We start from the raw sequence: 22,482 nt of genomic DNA on the forward strand, positions 1-22,482 counted from the left end.
GAGAGACAAAGGAAAGGAGGCCTTTTGGGCGCCACGCCCTTTTGGGCGAAACCTCGGAAGCGCGTTTCTCTTCCGTCGTCAAGCAAGATCAGAGGCATAGATCAGAGAAGGTCGTAAAGAGAAAGTGTATAGAAATCGTAAGCTGAACCAGAAATCATTAAACGTAAAATAGAAGAGAACCGAAACTGAAGAAGAGCAAAAGACTATCTATCAAGCCGTGAGAGCAATCGACCTCTTGACGAAATCGACCCGATCCCCTTCAATCTTGAGCACACACGAGAATAACACGTCGCTTCTATCCTCGTTTAGGTAGACGGGGAGGAGAACCGATCCAACCGTTTCCAGATCCGAAGCCGACTCGATCGAGGAGGAGGATCCGGTCTTCTTCTCCCAACGAAGGTAAACGAGAGGGAGTTTCGAAACGCCGTCGACGAGGTGAAGAGCTGGGTCTTCGAAGCGAGCTCCGTGAATGGACATGCCTGAAAAGAAAGGAAGGCCAAGAGGTCAGCATTTGGTTGGTCGAAAAGAAAGAGGGTCGAAGACGAGACACTCACCTGAAAGCTCGAAGCTGAGAGGACCCTTCTTCTCTCCCAAATCCAGCACCAACCTGAACAGCTCCAAACTCATGCTGCTCGCCCTCGCCGCATGCTGCTGAGTAGCCGAAAGGTACGCCGTAGGAGAGAAGAGGAGGGAGAGCGTGATGGGAGCGAGGACTCCTTCCTTTGCGACCTTGTCGAGTTGGGCGAGACGCGTCGTGAGGGAGGCGATGAACTGAGAGGCCGTTGATCCTCGCGGCATCTTGAACTTGGACCAGGTCGAAGGGACGGAGCCTGAGAAGATGGAGGGATATCAGCAAAGTGGCGAGAGAAGAAGGGATCGAAATGAGGAGCAACGAACCCTTGGTGAGGTCCGAGATGAGGCTTCGAAGATCGTTGGTCTGCTTCTGAGTTCCTTCGATGACCTCGACGAGCGAGTTCAAGTCACGTTGAACTGTAGAGAGAAGCCTAGGAAGACGAAGAGAACGAGACGAGGGTCAGTAGGCGTCTTCGTCGGCGACGATGTTGAAGAGCCGCAGACTCACTTTTTAGCCGTCTCGAACTCTCGCAGGTAGCAGCGGTAGATGGGATCCGACGGCGCTCCCGTAGGAGGAGAGACGCTCTATAGAATGCAACGAAATCGAACGTCAGAATATGGCTCGAAAGAGAAGGCTTTGTGGCTCACTCACCTTGGGAAGCAGAGCCTGAGATTGCTGACAGAACTTGAGGAGATGCGACATCCAGGCTGGTCGCTCGTGTTCTCCCTTCGTTGGTCCAGAGGAAACAGTTTCCGTGTCGTCGATCGAGACCATCTTCCTGAGATTCTGAAGCAGAGCTCGACCTGAGAAAAAGAAATCGGACTGTCAGTCTCAGAGTCGAAGAGGAAACGAGAAGAAAGGAAGACGAACCTTGAGCGGACGCGACGACTCGAGCGGCCGAGTCGGCGAGATCTAACCAAGAGGTAGGGTTCCTATCAGGAAGACCGTTCGCCCATCCGAGGTAGCTCGAGATCTGAGTTCCTTCGGGAGAAGAGAGAGCGGGTCCGAGAAGAGATTCGGCAACAAGAGGAGCTCCGTCGAAGGCTGAAGGCGAGAAGATAGAATCGACGAAGGTCTTGAGGACTCGAGCATCGTACTATAGTGACGAAGGTCGGTCAGTAGGAGTAGGATTTGAAGAAAGGCGAGGGAACTCACGTCGCTTTCTCCCAACTTTCCTCCGTAGATCGACTCCGTGAGCAGAACCTTGAGCGACTTCCAGGGAAGCGAAGTTGGATCGACGTTGGACCGACTGATGAAGGGTTCCAGGGAGATGTCGATAGCTCGGAAAGATGCAGAGAGCTCGGAGTCGTTGATCTCGTAGGCCTGGTGGAAAGGGAAAGTCAAGACGCGTCAGTCTCGAGCAACTTTGAACGAAGAAGGGGGATGAAACGAACCTTCGTCCACCCGAGAGGTTCGTAGGTGAGTCGCTCCTGAATGACAGCGTGAAGGAAGCAGGCAAGGAGGTAAACTGTGGAGAAGAGAAGGAGGTGTCAGTCGGCGAACGGTGAAGGAGGAGAGGGAAAAGGACAGAGGCAGACTAACGCCGATGCTTTTCCGTTGGACCCTGTGAGAGCTGAGCCGTAGGTAAACTTCGAAGGCCGAGAAGAAGCGTCGCTTTGAGTCCTCGGGGAGGTTCGTTCATGAGAACTCGAGAGCTTCGAAGGATCGAGGTTGGAATCTGGAAGCGGAACGCGTCCGTCAGCGACGCTCTCTCGAAAAGAAGGAGAGCAGCAGAAGACGAACCTTGGGACTGGTCTCCATCGTGAGGTAGAGACGGAACTGAGGGTTCGGTCGAAGGGTCTGGAGCCTCTTCTCCAATCCAGACGAGAGCCAGGACGCGACGAGATGGGTGTTCTTGAGCAAGACCGACTTTCCAGTTCGAGCAGCGTCCGAGATGGCTTGCTCGGCGAGTCGAAGACCCTCCGCACTTCCCATAGCGACTGTTAAGAGGAAGAAGAGTTCTATGTCAGCCCTCGAGAAGGGAAGAGAAGGCCGGCTGCGGGAAGGACGAACCAGAGATCAGGCGTCCAGTCCCGGCGAAGAGGTTCTCGACCCTGAAGGCAGCATCGTGACCTGGGATGCTGGCCAAAGCGATGGGAGTAGCTGGCGAGCACTGATCCGAGATGGCTTGAAGGTCGTCTTCCGTCTCGAGTTGGGTTCCGAAGACGAGGCCGACGAAGTTGCTCGCCGCTGCTTGGACTCGATCGGGTCGAAGGGCTCGCATGAGAAGGACGGTGTGGCAAGATCGAGCGAGAGCTGAGAGAAGGGAGGGAAGACGGGAGTCAGTTCGGGCCTCTTCATCGACGAGAAAGAAAAGGAAGAAAGAACAAAAGTGAACTCACGCGTCTCCTTCTCCCAAAGGTCTGCTGGAACCAACTTCTCGGGCTCCGTCGACTGGAGGAGACTGGTCCAGAGTTCCTGATCGGCTTGGATGTGAGCTTGAGCGTCCTTGAACTGTTCAATCTGAGCGAAGAGGGCGAGTTGCTGAACGGCTTCGACTTCGAGAAGAGGGTGAAGTCCCGACGACGGTCCTCCTCCGATGACGGTTGCTGCCTCGAGGAGGAGCTCGAGCTCTTCTGCGAGAGCTTCCTCGGATCCACGAAGGTAGAGCTGAGCGAGGAGGAGACTGAGGACGAGCCTGTCCGAATGAAGGAGGGCTGACGAGATCCGACGGTAGACGACGACGAAGAGATCTCGACGAATGATGGCCAACCTCACCGACGATTCCTTGACTCCTTGGAGGTTCGGGTTGGCTCCGAGAACGAAGTCGAAGATGTCGAGGAACCGAGCGAGGGAGAAGGCGTAGAAGTGGTTGATCTGTCCGAGTTGTTCGAGGACAAAGTAGATCATGCTGCAGGCTCGAGCGAGGGGAAGGTACTCCTCGGTGACCTTCTCGACCTCGTTCATCACGACGTCCGTTTCCTCGACCTTCTTGGTGACCTCGGCGGCTTCCCTCTTGAGCGTCTCGAGGGTATCGATGACCTTGTCGTCGTCGAGAATGTTCCCGCTGGATTCGTTGAGGGCCTGAAGGAGGGACTTCTCGAGGTGACGGAGTCGAAGTCGGAACTCCCCTTGGAGCTTGACGAGATCCGTTCGCTTCTGATCCGTATCCGGTCGTTCCACCTTGAGCACCTTGTCGAGGGATTGACTCTGAAGACTGGCTCGGGTCATGGTGAAGTTGACGAAGGTGACTCGACTGCAGATGTCTGGTGAGAACTCGACCGACGGATCCCTCGTCGAGAGGAACATCGTGAAGGCGGGCGAGAAGTCGATGTCCTGGGTTCCGAGTCGGATGAGAACTCGTCCTCCTGTCCTCTTGATCTCCTTGTTGAGAACGGCGTTGAGGATGGGATCCAGATGCTCGACGTCCTGGATGAGAATCGGGTTTCCGAATCGAAGAGCACTCTCGAGGTTCTTGAGGAACGCCTCGTCGAGGAAACTCGTGACGGTGATCTTGCGATCCTTGTACTCGTTGAGGAGGAAAGCCGTGGCTTGACCGGTAGGGTCGATGATGAGAGGGTATCGGTTGAACCTCTTGAGCATGATGGCGTTCTCGTTCGAGAGGGTATCCGAAGGGAGCGACTTGGCCTGCCATCCGAGACGATCCTCCGCCGTCGAGAGGTACTCTGGGAGCGAGAGCTCGGTCTTGAACTTGATTCCTGCTTCTGCGAGGTGATCCGACCACTCCTCCCACATCGACTCTCGGTACTGCTGGTCGAAGAAGCCGGCGTAGGCGAGGAAGGCGGCGGAGAGGAGGACGTCGCCGACGATGGTGCTCATCTCAGCCTCAAAGGTCTTGCTTCCGATCTCCCAACGTTCCTTCTCCGATGAGAGACTTCCGAGGAGAGTCATGGACCTGTCGACCTTGGTTTGAACTCGTTCCATCTCGCTCTTGATCGACTGGGTTTCGCTGATGAGGAGAGCGTACTCGTCCTTGTAGCGGGCGATGCTCGACTCGAGTCCGGCGATGAGGTCGATGATCGTCGACGCCTGGTGTTTCGTCTGCGAAGCCTGATCCTGGAGCGACTGAACCTCGTTCCTCAAGGGTTCGACCTTGTCGAGGATGTCGGAGAATCGAACCTGAGCGATGACCCACTTGACGAGAGGTCCGCAAGCCTTGGAAGCTCTGTCGACGGTCTCGAAGTTGTAGCCTGGTCGAGAGAGGTATTCCCGAGTCATCTTGTCTCGAAGATGTTTCGTCATCTTCGCTGTATCGAAGGCGGTGATGGAAGGGATGAAGTCGTCGCGTCGAAGGATTCCTTGGACCGTCTTCCAGCTCTCGATCTTGTGTCCGAGGACGATGCAGACCGATTCCATCGCGACCTTGACGGCTTCAGGAGGGTTGGCCATCGATCGAACCTCGGTGAGATGCTGCTTCCTGATGTTGCTGACGGCGGCTTGAGCGTCGAGAACGGCTGGCTCCGCCTCTGCGAGATCCGACATGACGACGGCACTCCTCTCCTTGATCTGGATGTCCTGCTTTGCGAGAGCTGCTTGGATTTCGATGGAGGCTGCCTTCTTGTGCTCGGCTTCCTGCTGGTCCGTAACCATTCGACGAAGCTTGTCGTTCGCTTCGGCGTCCTTCTGCTCGAGCTGGGTCCTCTTGATGGCGAGACTCTTCCTGAGCTGTTCGACCTGAGTGACGGTATCTCGAAGCTTGTCGAGTCCGACGTTAAGATGACGCTGCTGCTCCTCGAGTTCGTCTCGCTTCTCGATGAAGAGTCGAACGTAGTGCTCGATGCTGGCGAGAAGAAGAGAAAGACATCGATCAGCTCAAAAACACAACGAAGAAGGATCGAAAGCAAGAGACTCACAAGTCGAGGTAATGTCGAGGAGTGACGTGGTTGTACCTCCCCTCTCGACGACTGAGACGAGCATTGATGGCGTAGAGCGACTGGTGAACGAAGACGAGAGCGTTGACGACGGCACTGCGATGAGTGGGAGGGATGGAGAGGCTTCGGTAGGCGATGGGGAAGTTGAGAGGAGCGTCGTAGGAAGCGACGTCGAGGTCGAGGGTTTGAGTGAACTCCGATCCGACTTGATAGAGGGCTTGATCCGTCCAGTCGCCGAACCAGTCGAGAACGCATCGATTGAAGAGAGCCTGTGAAAGGGTAGCAAGAGAGTCAGTAGGCAAGGCGAGGCGTCGAAGGAGAGGCAAAACGAAGGAAGACGAACGGGAGAGGTTGCCGCTCGAGAAGCGAGTCCGTTGGCGGGAGGGTTCATCTGAGAAAAGACGGAAGACGAGTCAGTCAGAGAATAAAAAGTCTCAGGGAAGGACGAGGGAAGCTTACAGTGAAGACGACTGAGATAGAGGGAAAAGCGGGAAGGTCAGCACGAGACGTTCGACAACCCGGGCGAGGCTTTGTTGCCTCGACTCACCATGCAAGTTCTTGGCGACCTGATCTCGGAACCACGAGTTGAGCTCATCCACAGAGTCGAGCATGAGTCCTTCTCGTTGAGATCCTTCCCTGAAAGCGTCGATAACCCACAAAGGAGGCACGATCAGATCTCGACGCCGCGACTGAGTCTTTCTCTTCTCTCGACTCACCTGCACAAGTTCATGAGAGCCGTGTGCTCGTCACCCTGTAAGTCAAAGAGAAAAATTAGTATCATGATACGAGATGTGAGAGGGTAAGAGGTAAAAAGGACGAACAGCTTCGAAGAGACCAGGAACCTCAGCGTTGGCGAGCAGAGTGTTCATCCTCTCGAGGAATCCAGCGTCGAGAACGTCTGGCAAAGATCAAGACCCGAATCAGCATCGGATGCGAGAGGGGAACGATAAAGGATGGACTCACTCGACTCATCCAGGATGAAACAGATCTTCTCTCCCTTGCATCCAGCTCGTCGAAGGACGGTTCGGAGATCCTCGTCGAAGTCGTCGCTCGTGTACTTGTTGGAGACCTTGATCTGGAAAATGCTGAGTCCGTTCATCCAGGCGACGAATCGAGAGAGAGTGGTCTGAGGGAGGGAGGGAGGAAAGACGACGGAGAGAGAGAAAGAGGATCAGGAACGAAGCTGAGGACGGGAGAGGAAGAGGAAACGAGCTCACTTTTCCTCCTCCACTGACTCCGATCAACAGCATGTGACCCTGGACCTGACGGAAGACTCGATCGATCCTGAGAACATGGTCGAGGACATCGTTGAAGAGGACGAGCTGAACGTCGAGTTCCTCCTCGTGGAAGACGCGAAGTCGGGCCTTGACGTACTCCCGTAGTTGCTCTCGTTCGACAGGGAGGTAGTGTCTCGTCGTCCAGTTGGAGTAGAGGATGGGTCGAACGAGAGCTTCCTGGTGGTTGATGGTAGGGAAGTGAGCGAGGGCTGTCGAATCGATGTTCTCGTCCGTCCAAAGCTTCTCCGGTTCCGAAACGAGTCGATCCTGGAAGAGACGAAGAGCTTCGTGGGCCCAGATCCTGACGAGACCTTCCACCGATAGCGACTCGAGAGGACGGAGGGTTTCGTAGATTCCTCGCATCCATCGGGTGAGTTCTCGAGGACTGTAGATGTAGTGGGCTTGGACGTCGGCGGTGAATCGTTTCTGGGAGGCGAGGTAGAAGTCGACCATGGCGTCCGTGAGAGGTTCGGCGTAGGCTCGAAGGTTGGGAACGACTTTGAGGAGGGCTCGATTGAAGGTTCCGTAGATCTGCTTGAGGGAGATCTCTCCTGGGTAATCGACCATGACGAGAGGAGCGTGTCGAAGGAATCGATGGGTGAGAGGGACCCGACCTGGATCTGTAGGAGGGTTGCAGGCTCCGACGAACTGGATCCTCTCGAGCTTGACCCATGACATGTCGCTCGTCCTCCAGAATCCTCCGCTCTCGACGAGTTGGCGAATGAAGGAGATGACTCGTTGGGTTCCGTACTTGTCGACCGAAGGGAGGTTGATCTCGTCGCAGAAGAGGACCAGCCATCGACCGATCTGGACTGGGGAGAGGATGACTCCGTTGGGCGTCTTCCGGTACTCGCAGTACTGCTCGAACGTCTTGAGGATGAGTTCCGGGGTCGTCGCCGACGAGAAGTTGAGACCGACGACTTCGAGCTGGGGGAGTTTTCGAAGAGCACTGAAGAGCGTCATCGTCTTTCCGGATCCTGGAGGTCCACAGAGCATGAGAGGCTTGTGCTCCGAGAGCCACGAGTAGAGGACCTCCTCGTGTCGAACGGTATCGATGGTGGGGACGACGACGTCTGCCGACGTGACTGCGTGAGTCTCGATGTCGATGGTTGGGACCTTGGACTGCCACGACGACCACTCGCCAGTGGCTACCGAGACGTCGAAGTCGATGATGGATCCTCCGGGTCCGAAGGGAGGGAGCTCGACTGCCGTCTTTCCTCGAAGGAAGTCTCCCATCTCGGTTCGTCGTTCGAGCTTCGCGTCTCCCGAGAACGCCCAGATGAGATTGACGAGCATCCTCTTGGAGATGTACTGTTCGACCTTGTCGAGAGGCAGAGGGAAGTCCGAGTGTTGGTTGTTGTACTCGAGGACGTTCCAGACGGTCTTGTTGATGAGGGAGAAGAGGGTGTTGAGAGCTCTGATCTGAGTGAAGTCCATGATGTGCTCGATCGTAGCGGCGAATTCGAGTCCGGCGTTGACGAGACCATCGGGAGCGAAGAAAGGTTCGAGGATGGCGACGATCGCCTTCTGGGTGCTGAGGTTCGAGGTCGACTCTCCCGACGCGTCGTGCGTTCGTCCAAGTCCTTCCTCGTCGTCGTTGTCGAGAGGAACCGTTCCGAGGATCTCGAGATAGTTTTGGTAGAACATCTCCGGTTGGATGATATCCTCGCTGAACCAGATCATTCCACATCGAGAGACGGTGGCGAGCGTGGCGTACTTGAGGTGCTCGACCTCGAACATGATTCGAACGTTCGGAGGGAGGTTGAGTCGTTCTCCGTTGGGAAGAGTGAGGAGCTTGTTGTCGTCGAGAACACTGGAAGGAAGGAAAGGGGAAAAATTAAAAGTCAGCCCGAGGTCGAACGAAAGAGAGGGAAGCGCTGAAGGTCGAGAAAGGGAATCAAGACGAACCTGTTCAAGTTCTCCACCCACTCGGGATCCACATCTCCGTCGAAGATGATCCAGTGCCTCTTCGAGCTCTCTCCTCGGACGTTGTCGACGATCTTCCTGAGGATGTGAGTGAAGAGTCCGTCATTCCACTCCCTCGTCGTCTGGTCGAGAGTTCCGTAGAGAGCGTCCTTGTGAATCGCCTTGGGATCGATAACGTAGGGGACTCCCTCGATTCCGTCGAGTCGTTCGAGAGCGGTGAGGAGGACCTGCCAGGCCTGAGTCTTTCCGCTTCCGGAGGGTCCAACCATCATCAGACCGTGCTGAATCATGTGGATCTGGTAGAGCTGGACGACCTTGTTGACCCAGAGCTCCCCCTTTACGAGGTGTCGTTCGGCGCAGACCTTCGAGATCTGTTCCTTGAGAGCGTCGAGGTTGACGGGGACGTAGTCGACTCCGGGGAAGACGTCGGCGAGGAGACTGAAGAAAGATGAAAGGGGAGATCGAGGACGAGACGAGTCAGTCAGGTCGGGAAGAAATGGAGACTATTCGAAGAAGACACGACTCACCTCATGAGAAGAGGAACATCGTCGGCAACGAGCTTTGGGACGATAGTCTCGATCACACTTTGGATGAGGATCTCCTGCTCCGAGACGAGATCCGACGCGTCCGAGGGAGTCTCTCCTTGTTCGACGGAGGACCGACGAGCGACCAGACGTTCTCGTTTGAGATGACCAGCGCTAACGAGCACGGCTTTCAGAGCTCGAAGTCCGAAGTCGTAGTGAGGTTGGGCGGAGAGCTGCTCGGAGCATAGGTTGAAGAAGGGAACGACCTTGGAGGCGAGGGTTTCGGCGGTTCGGAATCCTTGAGAGAAGAGCAAGACTTGAGCGATGAGTTCGAGATCGGGTTTGGTCATGGCCATGCTCTGGATAAGAAGGGACCGAGGAGAGGTCAGTAAATAAATGGGCAGGAGAGTGGGAAGAAAGACAAACCCTGAAGAGCTCTGTTGGAGAAAAAGGGGGAAGGAGACGGTCAGCTCGAGCAATTCGAGACGCGTCGTGCTCTTCGAAGGAGAGTCTCACTCTTCAAGTTATCCGGAAGATTCGATCGACCAGCGTAGCCAGGATTCATGGTGATGAAGATTCCTGTGAGGGGACGAGGAGCGAGGTCAGTGATATCGTTCGAGAGGAAAGCAAAGAAGACAATTGGTGGAGATTCGAACGAACCAGTATCCATGTTGATCTTCAGCTGCTTTCCAACCAACTCGATCTCCGTATTCGGATCCTTTACGGCAAGAGCGAGTCCGACTTGGATGCTCTGGACTTGTTGAGAGACGGCACTGAGGATCCTCTCCTCCAATCGATTGAACTCGTCGAAGCAACCCCACGCTCCGACCTGGCAGAGTCCGACGAAGATCCTTCCCATGGCCTGGAAGTCGAAGGTTTCGTCACAGCAGAAGACGAGGACGAATCTTCCGAGTTGAACTCCGAGAGCCTTGACGGATTCGGTCTTTCCTGCAAGAGGAGCGAGGAACGAAACCAGACGAGGGTCAGTTTCGACGCGTCGAGAAGATCGAGAGGAGATTGAAAACGTACCTGTTCCAGCTGGACCGAAAGGAGAGCCTCCGAGTTGGCTGCTGAGGGCTTGAGTGAGAGTGAGGTAGCATCGATCCGTAAGGGGAGTTTGGACGAGTCGATCTGGGATTCCGAGGTACTCGAATCCGTACGAGAAGGTCGCGTTCGCCATGTGAACCTTGAGTCGCTCCAGAGGGCTCTCGACCGTCGAATCGAGGTAGAACCTCATGTGGTAGAGCCATTCGAAGCTCTTGCTCGACCTGATCTTGGCCTGATCGAGGGAACGGATGACGTCTCGTTGATGGACGAGCTCGGTGATGAGATGCTCGCACTTCCGTCGTTGGATGGGAGGAAGTTCCGTGAGGACCGTATCGGCGAGAAGATCGAGACCTCGTCGAACGATGTTGAGAGCGTCGTCGAGGGGAGAAGCTGCTTCGAGAGCCTTGTCGACGATTGCGGTCCAGATGCATTGAACAGCGAGGACGACGAGTTGAGCGGGGAACTTGGCGACCCAGGCGAGGAAAAGTTCCGACGAGAGGCCATCGGGAGCGGCGTAGAAGGTTTGGAGTTCTTCGACGGCTTGGGAGAGGAGGACGGCGAGGGAAAGTCTCATCTCCGATTCGATCTTAGCGAGCCAGTCGTTGATCTTTGGGAACTCCTTGAGGGAGATGGGGTTGGCGAACGGCACCTCCTCTCCTTCCCTCGACGCCATCCCTTGGATCTGCGTGAGTTCCTCGTCGAGCATGATCGTCGAGATCCCAGCGAACATCTTCTTGAGGTGCTTCATGATCCGAACGATGTCCTTGGAGTTTCCGATGATCTCGAGAAGGTCCTCGTCTCCGACGAAGTAGAATCGAGGGAAGGACGATCGTTCTCGTTCGAGGTACTCTCCGAGAGCCTTCTGGATCTTGGAGAGGAGGTCGGCCAGTCGTTCGAGACTCTTCTGGACTCCTTGGATGTTGAGGACGTCGAGGACGAAGGGAGACTTGTAGACCTTCTTCATGACGGTGAGGAACTCGGTGTTGATGTTGGCGAATCGGGCGCTCTCGACGGGGAGGAGGTGCTTGATGTCGGCGCTTCCGGAGAAGATTCCCTCGAGGTAGACCCACTGTCGTTGAACGTCGATCCAGACATCTGAAAAGGGAGATGGAGACGGGAAGAAAGTCAGTCGAAAGGCACGAGAAGCAGTCGAAAAAAGGGAGACTGACCGAAGAGGACGTGAACTCGGTTGAGCTTCTCCTCCCACGAAGCAGCCTGGAAAGAACGACAAGAAAGGAAATCAGTTGGAGTCGGCGGTAGCGAACGGTGAAGACGCTGACTGACCTCGTCCTCGAAGACCTTGTAGTAAGGAGAGAGCTTCATCGCCGAGAGAGAGTTGATGTTCTCGCCGCACTTGGTAAAGAGGTCGTCCCAGCCCCTGCGAGAAGAAGAAGAAGAGAGTCAGCAAAGTTCAACGGTGTAAGCGAGAAGTATGGAGAAGAGACTCACTTGATAAGTCGACACTTGTTCTGGTACTGGATGAGATCGAGCGTGTAGCTCGACCACGTCTCTCGAACCTGTCCGACAAAGAAGAGCGAAGCGGATCAGCTTCTGTTTCTCGGGCAAACTCTGTCGAATGTCTCTGCTTACCTGCTTAAGGTACTCCTCAAGAGCCATCTGCGGAGGGAAGATGGGGAAACCCGAGTCAGCTTCGAAGACAGGGCGAAAGAAGAAGAGAAGGAAAGAAGCGACGCACCTCTCCGCTCGCCTGAGTGATGACCTCCTTGATGAGAGCCTCGTTCTTCTTGAGGTCCAAATCGTAAACCTGACCGAGGGTGAGGCTCGAGAGCCCCTGAGAGCTCTTGAGGATCTTAAAGAGCTGCCTCCAGTGTCGATCTCGAAGAGCTTCCGACTTGAGTTCCGAGATGATGACGTTCGTCTTGAGGTGAACTCGGATGGTGTCCTGAACGAATTCGAAGGCGCTGTACTGTCGCATCCTACTCGGCATGTCCTTGGTCGAAGCGAGGAGTCCATCGAGGAGTTGTCGAAGCTTCCTTGGCTGCGAGGAGAGGACAAAGGCGGTTCAGCGAGAGGGTCGAAGAGAAGAGGGAAAGGAAGCCGACTCACTTGAATGGTCGACCAACTCATCTCCCTGATCTCTGCGATCTGAGCCCAGACTCCCGAGAGAGCAGTCCAAACAGCCTTGAGGTCTCGAAGCTCCTCGACGACGGGTCCGAGTCGATCGTCTCGGGACGAGTCGAGATCGAGAGCCTGACGGAAAGAGGGAAGGAAGACGCGTCAGTTTTCGATTTCGAGGCGATGGGAACGATCAAAAACTCACATCCTTCGCTCGACAGACGAGATCGTACTCCTCCTGGAGTCGAAGAAGACGACCCTCGAAGATGTTGATCGTGTTCATAGCGGTATCGGCCTTGATGTTTCCTTGGATAGGCCTGTGAAGAAGAGAGGCGAGGTCAGATCAAGGAAAGAAAGAGGAGGGGCGAGTCGAACGCACTTGTTGGCTTCCCACTCAGCGACGAGCTCCTTAATCCTCTGGTCGACGATCTTATCCTCGGCAACGATCTTCATCTGAAGTCCAGCTGCGTGAAGGGAACGAAGGAGAGAGACGCGTCAATTAACGATCGAGGGTCGGGACGAAAGGGGGGGAGGGGAGACGCACCGAGCTGCTGCTGAATCGAATCGTTCTTCCTCTTGAGAATCTCCTCGAATGCACTCCACTCTCCCTGAACCTGATCGACGTAGAGCCATTCGCTCGGGAACTGGTATCGCTGCCTCTCGAGCGTCTGCTGTCCAGTGGCGAAAACGACGATCTCGGGAGCCCACTTGACGACCTTCTTCTTGAGATCCTGGACGAAGGTGATGAAGGTGACGGCTTGAGCTGTCGAGCTTCCTTCGATAGAGTGGTGTTCGAGGTCGTGTCGAGCTTTGAGAATCGCAGCATGAACGTCTCGCATCGTCGTTCCGAGCTTGACTCCGTATCGAGAGAGAATGTCTCGTTGCCAGGTGTCGTACTTCGAGTTGACCTTGCTCTGAACCATAGCGTAGTCGATGACGCAGACTCCAAAGGATCGTTGACTGTCCGAGTTGTCGAAGGTGGATCGAGTCTTCTTGATCTCCGAGAGAAGTTGAGCCCAATTTCCGAGCGAGTCTCCGAGACGCTGAGAGTAGAAAGGATGAGGAGCGGGTGAGTTCGGCGAAGAGGTAGGATCGAAGAGGAAACGAACGACTCACGTTGTAGACCTGCTCAGCCTCAATATCCCAAAGCGACTGGAACTGAAGCCATTTCCCGACGTAAAGGCTGACCTCCTCGACCTTGGCTTCGACAAGTCGGAACGGCTTTTCGAGCGTGTTGTCGGTGAACTTCGTGAGCTGGAGAGGTTCGAAGAGGAGAAGAAAGTCAGTTCGAGATTGAGAGATTGAGGAAAGGGGAGAAGAAGAAGAACGAACGAGAGAGATATAGGTCGTCTCCTGCTCCGAGGTGCTTCGCATCTGAAGACCGATCTCGTATCGAGAGCTCTGGATCCTCTTGAGTCCACAGATGACGGCTGCAAGATCGATAAAGGAAGTCAGAAAAGGTTCCTTGAGTTCGAGGATCGAATAGAGAAAGAGCTAGCTTACCGAGCCAACCCTGAAGCTGCTTCAACCAACTCGCTCGAGCATGCTCGATGGGAGGATCGAGGTAGATAACTTGGTTTTGGATCCGAACCTCGTGGACGAGTGAGATGACTTCTACTCGACCTTCAACGGGCTGCGAAGAGGAGAAAGGACGGAGTCAGCTTCTCTGCTCGACGCGTCCATTCATCGAAAAGGTAAATGGAATCACCTTGTCTCCGGCGAATCCGACTCGTCTCTTCCCGTCGACAAGAGCGGTCGTATCCCTCCTCGAATCAGAGTCTTCCGTCCTCGAGAACTCGACACACCACTCTCCGATGACTTGCGAGAGTCGACCGAGAAGGATGGTTTCGATTCGTTGGTCGAGCTCGGCGACCCAAGGATCCAGGTTAGCGAATCCTTCGAGGTTGAGACGGTCGATCTGGAGCGGATAGAACGAAGAAGTCAGATTGAGAGCTCGACGGGAAAGAGAATGCAGAGCCGACTCACGATCTTCTGGACCTTGTCGAGGATGACAGAGAAGGCTTCGGAGGTGTAGACGCAGGTTCCGAGTTCGTCGACAAGTCTCGAGGTCTCCTGGTAGGTGTCGATGAGCGAGTTGGTCTTGTCCTGGAAGGAGAAAAGGAAGAAAAGGTAAGTTGAAGAGCTCAGGGAAAGAGGGAAACGAGAAGAGGGAGGTCGTCGAACCTGAAGCACGGAGACGACACTGGCGAACTCTCGAATGAAGGAGATGTGTCGAGTATCTCGATCGTAGAGACTGACGAACTGCTCCCATCGAAGAGGCATGCCTGAGGAGCGCAAGAAAGAGAAGCGAATCAACGACGCGTCGGAGGAGGAGGAACGAGATCGTTCAAATGCTGCTCACCTCGGGAGATCATCGCCTGAACGTTGTTCCTATAGTCGGCGAGAAGGATGATAATCTCGGGGTTGGCGTTGATGAGGTTGACGGTCTGGGTGTAGGTTCGAACCGTTTCCATGAGACTGACGGCGTGAGGGTAGACCTTCTTCGCTTCCTTCGCAAGCGTCGAGACTCCATGGGGGACGGCGAATCCCAACCAGATGAGGTTCCGAACCTCCTTGAAGAGGGTGATGACCTGAGGATCGAAGTTGACGATGAGCTGGTACTGGTTTCCGGCGCTCCTCGACTTGGTCACGTCGAACACTCGTCCGTTGATCTTCATGTCCCTCCTCTGAAGGTCGGCGAGCCAAGCGGCGAACAGAGGCTGGGTGTTGAGCTTGTTCTTGAAGCTGGCGCTCTCGCTCTGAAGCTTCTGACCCTCGGCGTAGAGCTCCCATCCCTTCCCGAGAACGTCCTCGACTCGTTGCATGTAGGTGGCGAGCTGTCGTTCGATCTGCTTGGCCCAAATGATGGCTCCGGCGACGGGAGGGAGGTCTCGTAGTTGGGACATGTGGTAGGCTTCCGAGTAGCGGTAGTTGGTAGTGAACTTCTGGTGGAGTCGTTTGATGTCCTCCTTGACCGATTCGATGAGTTGCGTCTGGTACTCCTGGATCGCTCCTCGTATCTGAAGCAGTGAGGAAAGGGACGTCAGCGAGGTGAAGGGTAGCCGGATGACCATATCGAGGGCAGTACGAACCTTCTGTCGAACGAGAAGAGTGTTGAACTTGGAGAAGACCCTGAACATCTCGTTGGCGTTCCTCGCTGTTCCAAGTCGATCTCGAAGTCGAGCGATGATCTGGTTCTCGACTCGAGCGACTCGTTCGTTGTAGGCGGTTTCGGCGGTGACCCAGATCTCGGTTCCTCCTGCAGGGTGAGAAGGAAACAGAGCCGAGAGTCAGACGAAGAGGGCGAGGAAAGAACGACGCGTCTTTCAAGACTAACCAATAGTGACGTCCAGGACGTCGATGTTCTTGACTGATTCGAACTGCAAGACGAAGACATCGGACTTCAGTTAAAGGAGTTTTGGGGGAGGAAAGGAAAAGGAACGAAAACTCACAGCGATCTTGACCTCCTCCTCCATATCGATGTCCGTCAACGCGTCTCCTCCCACTCCCTTCAATCCCTTCGTCGGTCCCGTCATGACCCTCAACTGCTCGTGCTGCTTCCTGAATCCTCGAAGGTACGAGAGTCTCTCCTGGAGGGTGTGATGAGCGGCGACGATCTTGATCTGGATGAACTTCTCCGAACGTTTCCTCGTGACTGATCAAGGGAAAGAGAGCGAGTCAGCTCTTCAGCTCGAGTCCCTTCGAAGTAGCGAAGCTTCAGGACTCACGATCTCGAGCGATAGCGGTGAACTCCTTCATCATGTCGTCCCAGGTGTTGAAGACGGCTTGACAAGCGACCATGGTCTTCTCGAAGGTCTCGTATTCCATGTACATGAGCTTCTGAGAGGTGAGGACTCGAAGGACTTGATCGTTGAAGTCCTTGGAGATAGCTTCGACCAGAGGGAGAGCTCGACGGATTGGGTAGGGACTGAGAACGATCACGAGGGAAGGGGAAGTCAGATCGAGGAGAAGTCGACGCGTCGTTGAAGAGGAGGAAGCAGGAAACTCACGAGAGCTTGAGCTTGTTCGAGAGATGCTTGAAGATGAGTACCAGACTATCCTTCATCCTCTCGAGGTCCGTAGCGGCGAGAAGCTCGTTGAGAGGGAAGTCCTTCATGAGTTGGTTGTAGCTGTGGACTGAGGGGCGAGAAGAGGAACGAAGGCGAAGTCAGGTCGAGCTCGAAGTTCGTTCGTTCAGCACTCACCTCGTCCCATCGCCTCCTCCAGTCCAGTATCCGAAATGAACGAGACGGTAGCATGGAACCTCTTGGCATGCTTGAGGATATCCAGAGCGAGAGTGACGCTCTCGCTGTTGAGTTGACCGGCGATTCCCTCGAGAGCTCGTTCCATACTCAGCCAGAAGTTGATCTCCTGCGAAGCGGTTCCCGAAGAGACGTCCCTATCGAGCTTGGTGACGGACTGGATCTCTTTGATCCACGAGTTGACATCCGACTGGAGTTTGTTGAGGAACGAAGCGTCGATGAGGAGGGAGGGAGGAGAGATTGCATCGACGGTAACTCTGGTCGACTCGGAGCGGCACTGCAACCGAAGAGAGAAAGAGGTTCAGCGGGACTCAAGAAAGAGTAGAAGAAGGACTGTAGTACCCACCTTCTCGACTGCTCGTTGAACGACGGGATGGATGGAAAGAGTCGTATTAGGGATCTCGACGTTTTGTTGAAGATGGAGGAGGGAGAGTTCGAGTTCGGCGAATTTCTTCTTGGTCATGGGGATTCCTGCGACGTGAAGGATTCAGGATCAGCTTCTAGAGCAGGTCACAGACAGGAGAGTGCTGGTACTAACCCATCTTCCCGTCCTCCTGCTTCCCTCCTTTCCCAGCTCTCGTCCCTCCTCCTTCGTTCCCTCCTGCCGCACTTCGACTGCTCACGAACGCTTCGAACCAAGGCCCTACTCCCCAGTGAACGAGTTGATGCAAACTTTCGTAAGGAGTTCCGACTGCTTCTCCTGCTAATAGCGCTCCTGTGGAGGTCGAGTTGGCGGACGACGAGGACGAGGGACCGAAGAGGTTGAGGAGATGGAGTTGAGAAGCGAGAGGAGCGAGAGGATCGAGGGTGGGAGTCCGTTTGATCAGAGCGAGGGTAGATGCGTGGAGGGAGGAGTAGGAGAGGGTGGTGGCGAGGTGGTAGGAGTAGATTTGAGTTGTTGAGGAGGCGAGGTCTAGACGGAGGGAGGAGAGGAAGTCTGGGTGAGCTCGACGGTTTCCTTTGAAGGAGAAGGGAAGCTCGAGGAGAGTGGTTCTGATTGGAAGAGGAACGTGAAGAAGATCATGGAAACCTCTAAAATCCACTCGTATGGAGTATACGAGCTTGTGGGACTTGAAAGACGTTCGGAAAGTAGCTCGAACGAGAAGGAAAGGGAAACGAGGTCCGTGAGGTCTGATCTCCTCCCTTCCATCCCTCCTCTACAAACCGCCCTCCGAGCCCAGAGAGACGAGAGTGAAGATTTTCACAGCCCCTTTTCTTCGCTTGTTCCCGTCCCTGTTTGTACACCAAAGCCTTCTCAAGAATCTCGCTCTAAACTCACCGTCTGCTGCTCCTCCCTCGCCGTGTTGCTGCTGCTCCCTGACCTGGTTGACATAAACGACTCCCATGGTTTGATCGTTACAGAACTTGGAAGCCGTTTCGTTCCATTCCTCTCGCTTCTCCTCGGAGAAAAGACTGGATTCGATGTCTTCTGTTGTCGCTCCAAGGACGGCTGGGAGGAGAGAAGAGAGGTAGGATCGAAAGATGGAAGGAGGGAAGGCGTCCTCCTCCTCCCTCGTCGTCGTCGTGACTCCTGCTCCTTCTATAGCATCTTGAGGTTGGTCGGCCATCGGAAGGGCCGAGAGAGAAGCTGACAGCGGTCGTGGGTATAGAAGAGCGATGGGTCAAAGAGGGAGGAGAAGGAGGAAGGGGAAGGAGAGAGTGGTGGTTTGGAGTTGAGCTGTGAAGTCAAGGCGCGTCCTTCTTTTTCGTTCCTTCGCGTGACTGTTTTTGATTCCGAGATGGGCAGATTTGGTTTTTGGTTCAGGTCGAATGATACAGTGAAGCCTGTGGTGCTTTTTTTTTTCTCCGGGATTTTTGCCGAGAAGGAGAGGAGAGCTCGTTTCGACCGAGCTCAACTTTCGTTCGAGCTCACCCTCAACCTCCCACCTTCTCCCTTCACCTCTTGCTCTACGACAGCTCTCTCTTTCTCGGCTCTCCTCGGACACCTATATCTAAGCCTCGGCCCTCTTCTGGTAAGTCTTGGAACCCGCCTCGGAAGCCGAGACTCGTCCAGAGCTGACCTTTCAACTTCCCCTCCTCCTCCGTCCTTCCTTCTTCAGCCCTCCCTCCCTCCTCCTCTGCCCCTTCTCCTCCGGGATGGCTCCCCCTATCAAATGGGTCGGAAAGGAAGCTTCCATTCTTGCTCTCTATCGAAACCTCCTCAAGAGTTGTGCTCGACATCCAGATCCTTACGTAGGGTGAGCTCGAGATTCCTCCTCCTCCCCTTCGTCTCTCTTCGAAGCTCACCTCCTCTTCCCGATTTGCCTCCGGTCTTCTTTCCCCTACAGGGAATGGTACGCCTGTCGATGGAGAGGTCAGTTCAAAGACTGGTTCGATCTCTCTCCTCGACCGGAACCTGATGAGATCGCGGTCATGATGCACGACGCTAGACAAGTGAGCTAGCTCTCTTCCCTTCTCCTGCTCTTTCGTTCCGCCTGATCTTATCTTATCTCTTTTCATCTAGATCATCCTCCGACTTCAACGAGCATCCTCGGGGGATAAGATAGCCTTCAACTATACCGTAGACCAAGCTTACGGGGGTTCTGGACCCGGACGATGGCCTCTTTTGAAGGTGAGCTTCCGAGCTCGTCGTCCTTCTTTACCCTCTCTCTCTCTTTCCTTCACTCACCACCTTCTCTCTGACTCCTTCTCCGCAGCCCTTCACCCGCTCAAGAGTCCTCCCACCTAAAATTTCCATCCTTCGAGATCGACCTCATCGAACGCTCCCTTCCTACTCCCCTTTCCTCGTCACAGTAGCCGATTCTCCGTTGATGCTCGACACTCCTCGTCCTCCCCTTCGACTCGCCCTCCCGGAAACCCTCCCACCCCACGGCTTCCCAGCCAACCCGGAACTCCTCAACCGACAGTTCATCAGTCCAGCGAGAGAGACCAACATCCGAAAACAGTACTACAACGCTCTCCTCAACAGGATCAAGGTCCCTCTCTGCGTGAGAGTCGTCGGAGTCGAGAAGCCCAAGGTGGAAGGAGAGGAGGGGAAGAACGTTTGGGATAGTTTGAAGGAGCTGGGGATCGATTGGAGGGAGTTCTCGGATGGGAGGAGGGAGGTGTTGCTCGATAGGTTGGAGCAGTTTGCTGGGAAGGGAGCCAGGTCGGACGTCGACGTCGACGAGAAGACGAGGACGCGTCGAACACCAGTTAACGAGATCGATCCTTCTCTACCACCCTTCCTACCAACCCCATTACCCTCCCTACCATCCAAATCCTCCTCCTCCTCATCCACGTCCGAACCACGCATCCCCCTCCCGCCACCCTCCTTCCCCATTCCTCGTCCAATCCACCTCTCCTCCCTCGCCCCCGCACGCTTCCCCGAAGGCTACCAACAAGTCTACCGCGACCTCCTCTCCAACTTCCCTCTCCTCACCGTCGATCTCAGTCGGATCGAACCTCCAGGTGAATGGCTCGCCATCCAATTCTCGCCTTACTCGACCAACGGACCAGCGTTCTTCCACCCCATCGACCCCATCGAGGACTTGCCGTTCCTTCAACCTCCCAACTCTGAAGACGGGCTCGATTCTTCCTCCTCCTCCCTCGTCAACGTAGACGCCGACGGCTCAGAAGCGAGTTCTCCAACCCAGGAGGAGGACGACGACGCGTCTTCTTCCTTGTTCACCTTCCCTCCTTTCGTCCACTACCCTCCTCTCCGACCCGAGAACTTTAGCAGTTTGTCGGAGGAGAACAAGAGTGCGTTTCTTCAGGAGAAAATTGTCAGGAGGGAGGCTGCTTTGACTGCTGAGGTGGAGAGGAGGAGGGGGATCGTGAGGGCCAAGTTGGAGAAGAGAGGGTTGAGTGAGGAGGAGATCGAGTGGGAGATGGAAGGGAAATGGGAGGAGGCGGAGAGGAGTCCGGAGGGTGAAGCTGTTGAAACGACGCGGCCCAGAGCAGGGGACGATGGAGTGATCGAGAAGTGGGAGAGGGAGATGGAGAGGAGTCGGGAGAGGAAGGTGAGGAGAGCGAGGGAGAGGGAGAGAGAGGGAAGGATGGTGGGGAGTGAGTGATCTGATGAGTTCTGATAACTGTAGAGCTCGAGAAAGAAAGGGGTCCAGCTGAGTCCGTCGAGAGCGCGGGTGAGAGGAGGATGAGAGCTTGTCGCGTCGCTTTCGTTTTCGTTTCTCTCCCTCCTTGCCAACGAACAGATGGAGTAACCAAGATCACTGGTCAGAGCTCTCTTGTATAGATATCGAAGGTTATGATCGAGAACAATTGAAAAGTAGATCCGCATCTAGAAAAAGAAGAGAGAGAACAAAGCCGACGCGTCGACGAGCCTCGTTCTTCTCGACTCTCTGGCCACAGATCTTTGTATCTTTCATTTCTCAGATAGATCATCATATCGATCATACTTATTAAGCTCAAAGGTACGAGTGAAAGAAACGGGATAGAAGTTCGTTGAATCGTAAGAAGGAAAAGGAGGCGGAAACAAAAGTGCGAGTCGCGACGTGGGTCGACGAAGAAACCGGGCTGGCTCTACTGGACTTCGATGACTGAAACTCCAGTGTCCTCATCCTGCGAACCAACGAAAGAAAGCCCGAGAAACAAGGTCAGGTCTACGCAAAACGACGCGATGACGGAGAACGAAACACACGTCGCAAACTCACCGACTTGTCAACGGTGACCTTCAAAACGCCATCGTCCAACTTGGCCTTCATCGATTTGGGATCCAAGGGACTGCCGATCCAATGTTTCGAACGAAAAGAAAGGGGAGGTGAGGTCAGCTTGAGGAACGCGTCGACGTCGATTCTAAAAGAGAACTACTCACGTAGCGAAGTTGAAGGCTCGATGGAAGACCTCCTTGAAGATCCTCTCATCTACGAGGAGGTGCTTCTCATCTTGGTCGGCAGATTTGGTCACAGCTGAAGGAGCGAAAGCAAAACACACAGTCAAAAAAGGGTCAAGATCGCTTCGACTTCTCAAGAAGGAGTTCAGGCTCACCTTTCTCTCCCTCGTTCTCTTCAGCAGCTTCAACGGAGGTGTCTGCTTGATCGTCGGCTCCCGAAGCTGATTCTTTGAGGACGAGCTTCCCCTCGAGGATGAGACGAGTGTTGTGGTCTCCGAGAGACAGTTTGAGGTCGGATTTCTGCTCGAAGTTACAACAAACGAGAAGAGGATCAGTTTTGGGTTCTGGTTGAAAGGCAGAGATGGTAGAATCTACGAACCTTGATGCCAGGAAGATCAGCGGTGACTAGTATATGGGAACGAGGAAGGGGAAGGGAACAGAGAGGTCAACTTCGAGCCTGCGAGGGTCGAGTACGCGTCGTCGTCCGTCGAACAGGACGAAAGGAAACAGCAAAGAAGAGAGAGGCTGGAACTCACTCTCGTACCCCTTCCCCTTCTCCTCGATCGTAACGGGAGGGTAGCCAGCAGCTGAAGAGAGTGCACCGAGGAGGGAAGACGACGAAGGAGGGGAGTGCCACAAAGCGGGAGTAGTAGTGGCCGCGTAGTGGTCGAGGGCGTTGAAGAAGGGTCGGAAGGCTCGAAGGGAGTTCATTGCTGCTGAGGGGATGGTGAGAGTTAAGGAGGAAGAGAGTAAAAAGGGGAGCGAACGAAGTTGATGTAGATTTCCTCTTGAACGAGAAAGTTCTGGAAGAGGGCAGGGTGACGACGTTGTTTGAGTCGAGGGGGGGAGAGAGAGAGAGAGAGGGGAGAGATAGAGAATCTGAGCTAGGATTCGCTGGGAGAGAAGACTGAGTAGATTTCGGGACGATGCATCGCTCCAAGCAGATCGGAGGAAAGAAGGCGGAGGAGGAGGAGGAGGAGGGCGAGAGAGGGTCGGACTCGAAGGGTCAGGGCTGAAATCGCCCAGTCCCTAAAGAAGAGGTTTCTGCGTGATAAAAGAGAGGGAGATGGAAGTTCAGCTCTCCGTGTGAAGAATTGCGAGAGCAAGGAAGCAAGACGAGACGAGGAAGAGGGAAGAGGGAGAGGAGCGGAGAGAGAAGGAAGGTCGAGCTC

General features: G+C 54.8%; 3 protein-coding genes across 3 annotated transcripts; 1 reads left to right on the plus strand and 2 right to left on the minus strand.

Moving 5' to 3' along the window:
• Positions 1-82: 82 nt before the first annotated feature.
• On the minus strand, positions 83-18,160 carry DYN1 (dynein heavy chain). The gene is made up of 51 exons (XM_076637960.1): positions 17,798-18,160; positions 17,057-17,431; positions 16,865-16,989; positions 16,462-16,795; positions 16,267-16,393; positions 15,985-16,184; positions 15,709-15,911; positions 15,594-15,636; positions 15,349-15,515; positions 14,619-15,276; positions 14,441-14,541; positions 14,243-14,362; positions 13,965-14,174; positions 13,760-13,889; positions 13,589-13,686; positions 13,373-13,510; positions 12,801-13,299; positions 12,636-12,720; positions 12,462-12,573; positions 12,248-12,391; positions 11,877-12,179; positions 11,771-11,797; positions 11,630-11,697; positions 11,465-11,558; positions 11,350-11,395; positions 10,163-11,275; positions 9,794-10,081; positions 9,650-9,712; positions 9,560-9,570; positions 9,137-9,492; positions 8,592-9,047; positions 6,624-8,496; positions 6,370-6,532; positions 6,228-6,304; positions 6,123-6,157; positions 5,954-6,042; positions 5,866-5,876; positions 5,750-5,797; positions 5,389-5,675; positions 2,917-5,315; positions 2,588-2,830; positions 2,318-2,514; positions 2,117-2,252; positions 1,969-2,042; positions 1,730-1,897; positions 1,445-1,670; positions 1,226-1,377; positions 1,082-1,158; positions 898-1,004; positions 549-830; positions 83-479 (listed from the first exon to the last, which is right to left on the minus strand). The coding sequence occupies exons 1-51, from the start codon at positions 18,084-18,086 to the stop codon at positions 211-213; spliced, it is 13,896 nt and encodes a 4,631-aa protein (XP_076492740.1). The 5' UTR covers positions 18,087-18,160; the 3' UTR covers positions 83-210.
• A 236-nt stretch (positions 18,161-18,396) lies between these two features.
• BDY24DRAFT_402729 (uncharacterized protein) lies at positions 18,397-20,822 on the plus strand. The gene is made up of 5 exons (XM_076642263.1): positions 18,397-18,491; positions 18,579-18,716; positions 18,807-18,912; positions 18,983-19,090; positions 19,176-20,822. The coding sequence occupies exons 2-5, from the start codon at positions 18,616-18,618 to the stop codon at positions 20,532-20,534; spliced, it is 1,674 nt and encodes a 557-aa protein (XP_076492741.1). The 5' UTR covers positions 18,397-18,491; positions 18,579-18,615; the 3' UTR covers positions 20,535-20,822.
• A 23-nt stretch (positions 20,823-20,845) lies between these two features.
• On the minus strand, positions 20,846-22,048 carry BDY24DRAFT_402730 (Hsp20/alpha crystallin family protein). The gene is made up of 6 exons (XM_076642264.1): positions 21,847-22,048; positions 21,690-21,715; positions 21,466-21,610; positions 21,293-21,386; positions 21,132-21,201; positions 20,846-21,039 (listed from the first exon to the last, which is right to left on the minus strand). Exons 1-6 carry the CDS (start codon positions 22,019-22,021, stop codon positions 21,001-21,003), a joined length of 549 nt encoding a protein of 182 aa, XP_076492742.1. The 5' UTR covers positions 22,022-22,048; the 3' UTR covers positions 20,846-21,000.
• Between the last annotated feature and the right edge of the window lie 434 nt (positions 22,049-22,482).

This window comes from Mrakia frigida (genome assembly GCF_051309035.1).
Source record: "Mrakia frigida strain ATCC 22029 unplaced genomic scaffold BDY24scaffold_42, whole genome shotgun sequence".
NCBI lineage: Eukaryota > Fungi > Basidiomycota > Tremellomycetes > Cystofilobasidiales > Mrakiaceae > Mrakia > Mrakia frigida.

Coding starts and splice junctions, on each gene's coding strand:
- DYN1 (XM_076637960.1), bottom strand. CDS start 18,086: ATGGCCGACCAACCTCAAGATGCTATAGAAGGAGCAGGAGTCACGACG. Junction 16,990..17,056: donor GCAGGAGGACGGGAAGATGG/GTTAGTACCAGC, acceptor TTCACGTCGCAG/GAATCCCCATGACCAAGAAG. Junction 11,798..11,876: donor TCACTCAGGCGAGCGGAGAG/GTGCGTCGCTTC, acceptor TTCCCTCCGCAG/ATGGCTCTTGAGGAGTACCT.
- BDY24DRAFT_402729 (XM_076642263.1), top strand. CDS start 18,616: ATGGCTCCCCCTATCAAATGGGTCGGAAAGGAAGCTTCCATTCTTGCT. Junction 18,717..18,806: donor CATCCAGATCCTTACGTAGG/GTGAGCTCGAGA, acceptor TTTCCCCTACAG/GGAATGGTACGCCTGTCGAT. Junction 19,091..19,175: donor GACGATGGCCTCTTTTGAAG/GTGAGCTTCCGA, acceptor CCTTCTCCGCAG/CCCTTCACCCGCTCAAGAGT.
- BDY24DRAFT_402730 (XM_076642264.1), bottom strand. CDS start 22,021: ATGAACTCCCTTCGAGCCTTCCGACCCTTCTTCAACGCCCTCGACCAC. Junction 21,716..21,846: donor GAAGGGGAAGGGGTACGAGA/GTGAGTTCCAGC, acceptor CCCATATACTAG/TCACCGCTGATCTTCCTGGC. Junction 21,040..21,131: donor AGGTCACCGTTGACAAGTCG/GTGAGTTTGCGA, acceptor GTTGGTTCGCAG/GATGAGGACACTGGAGTTTC.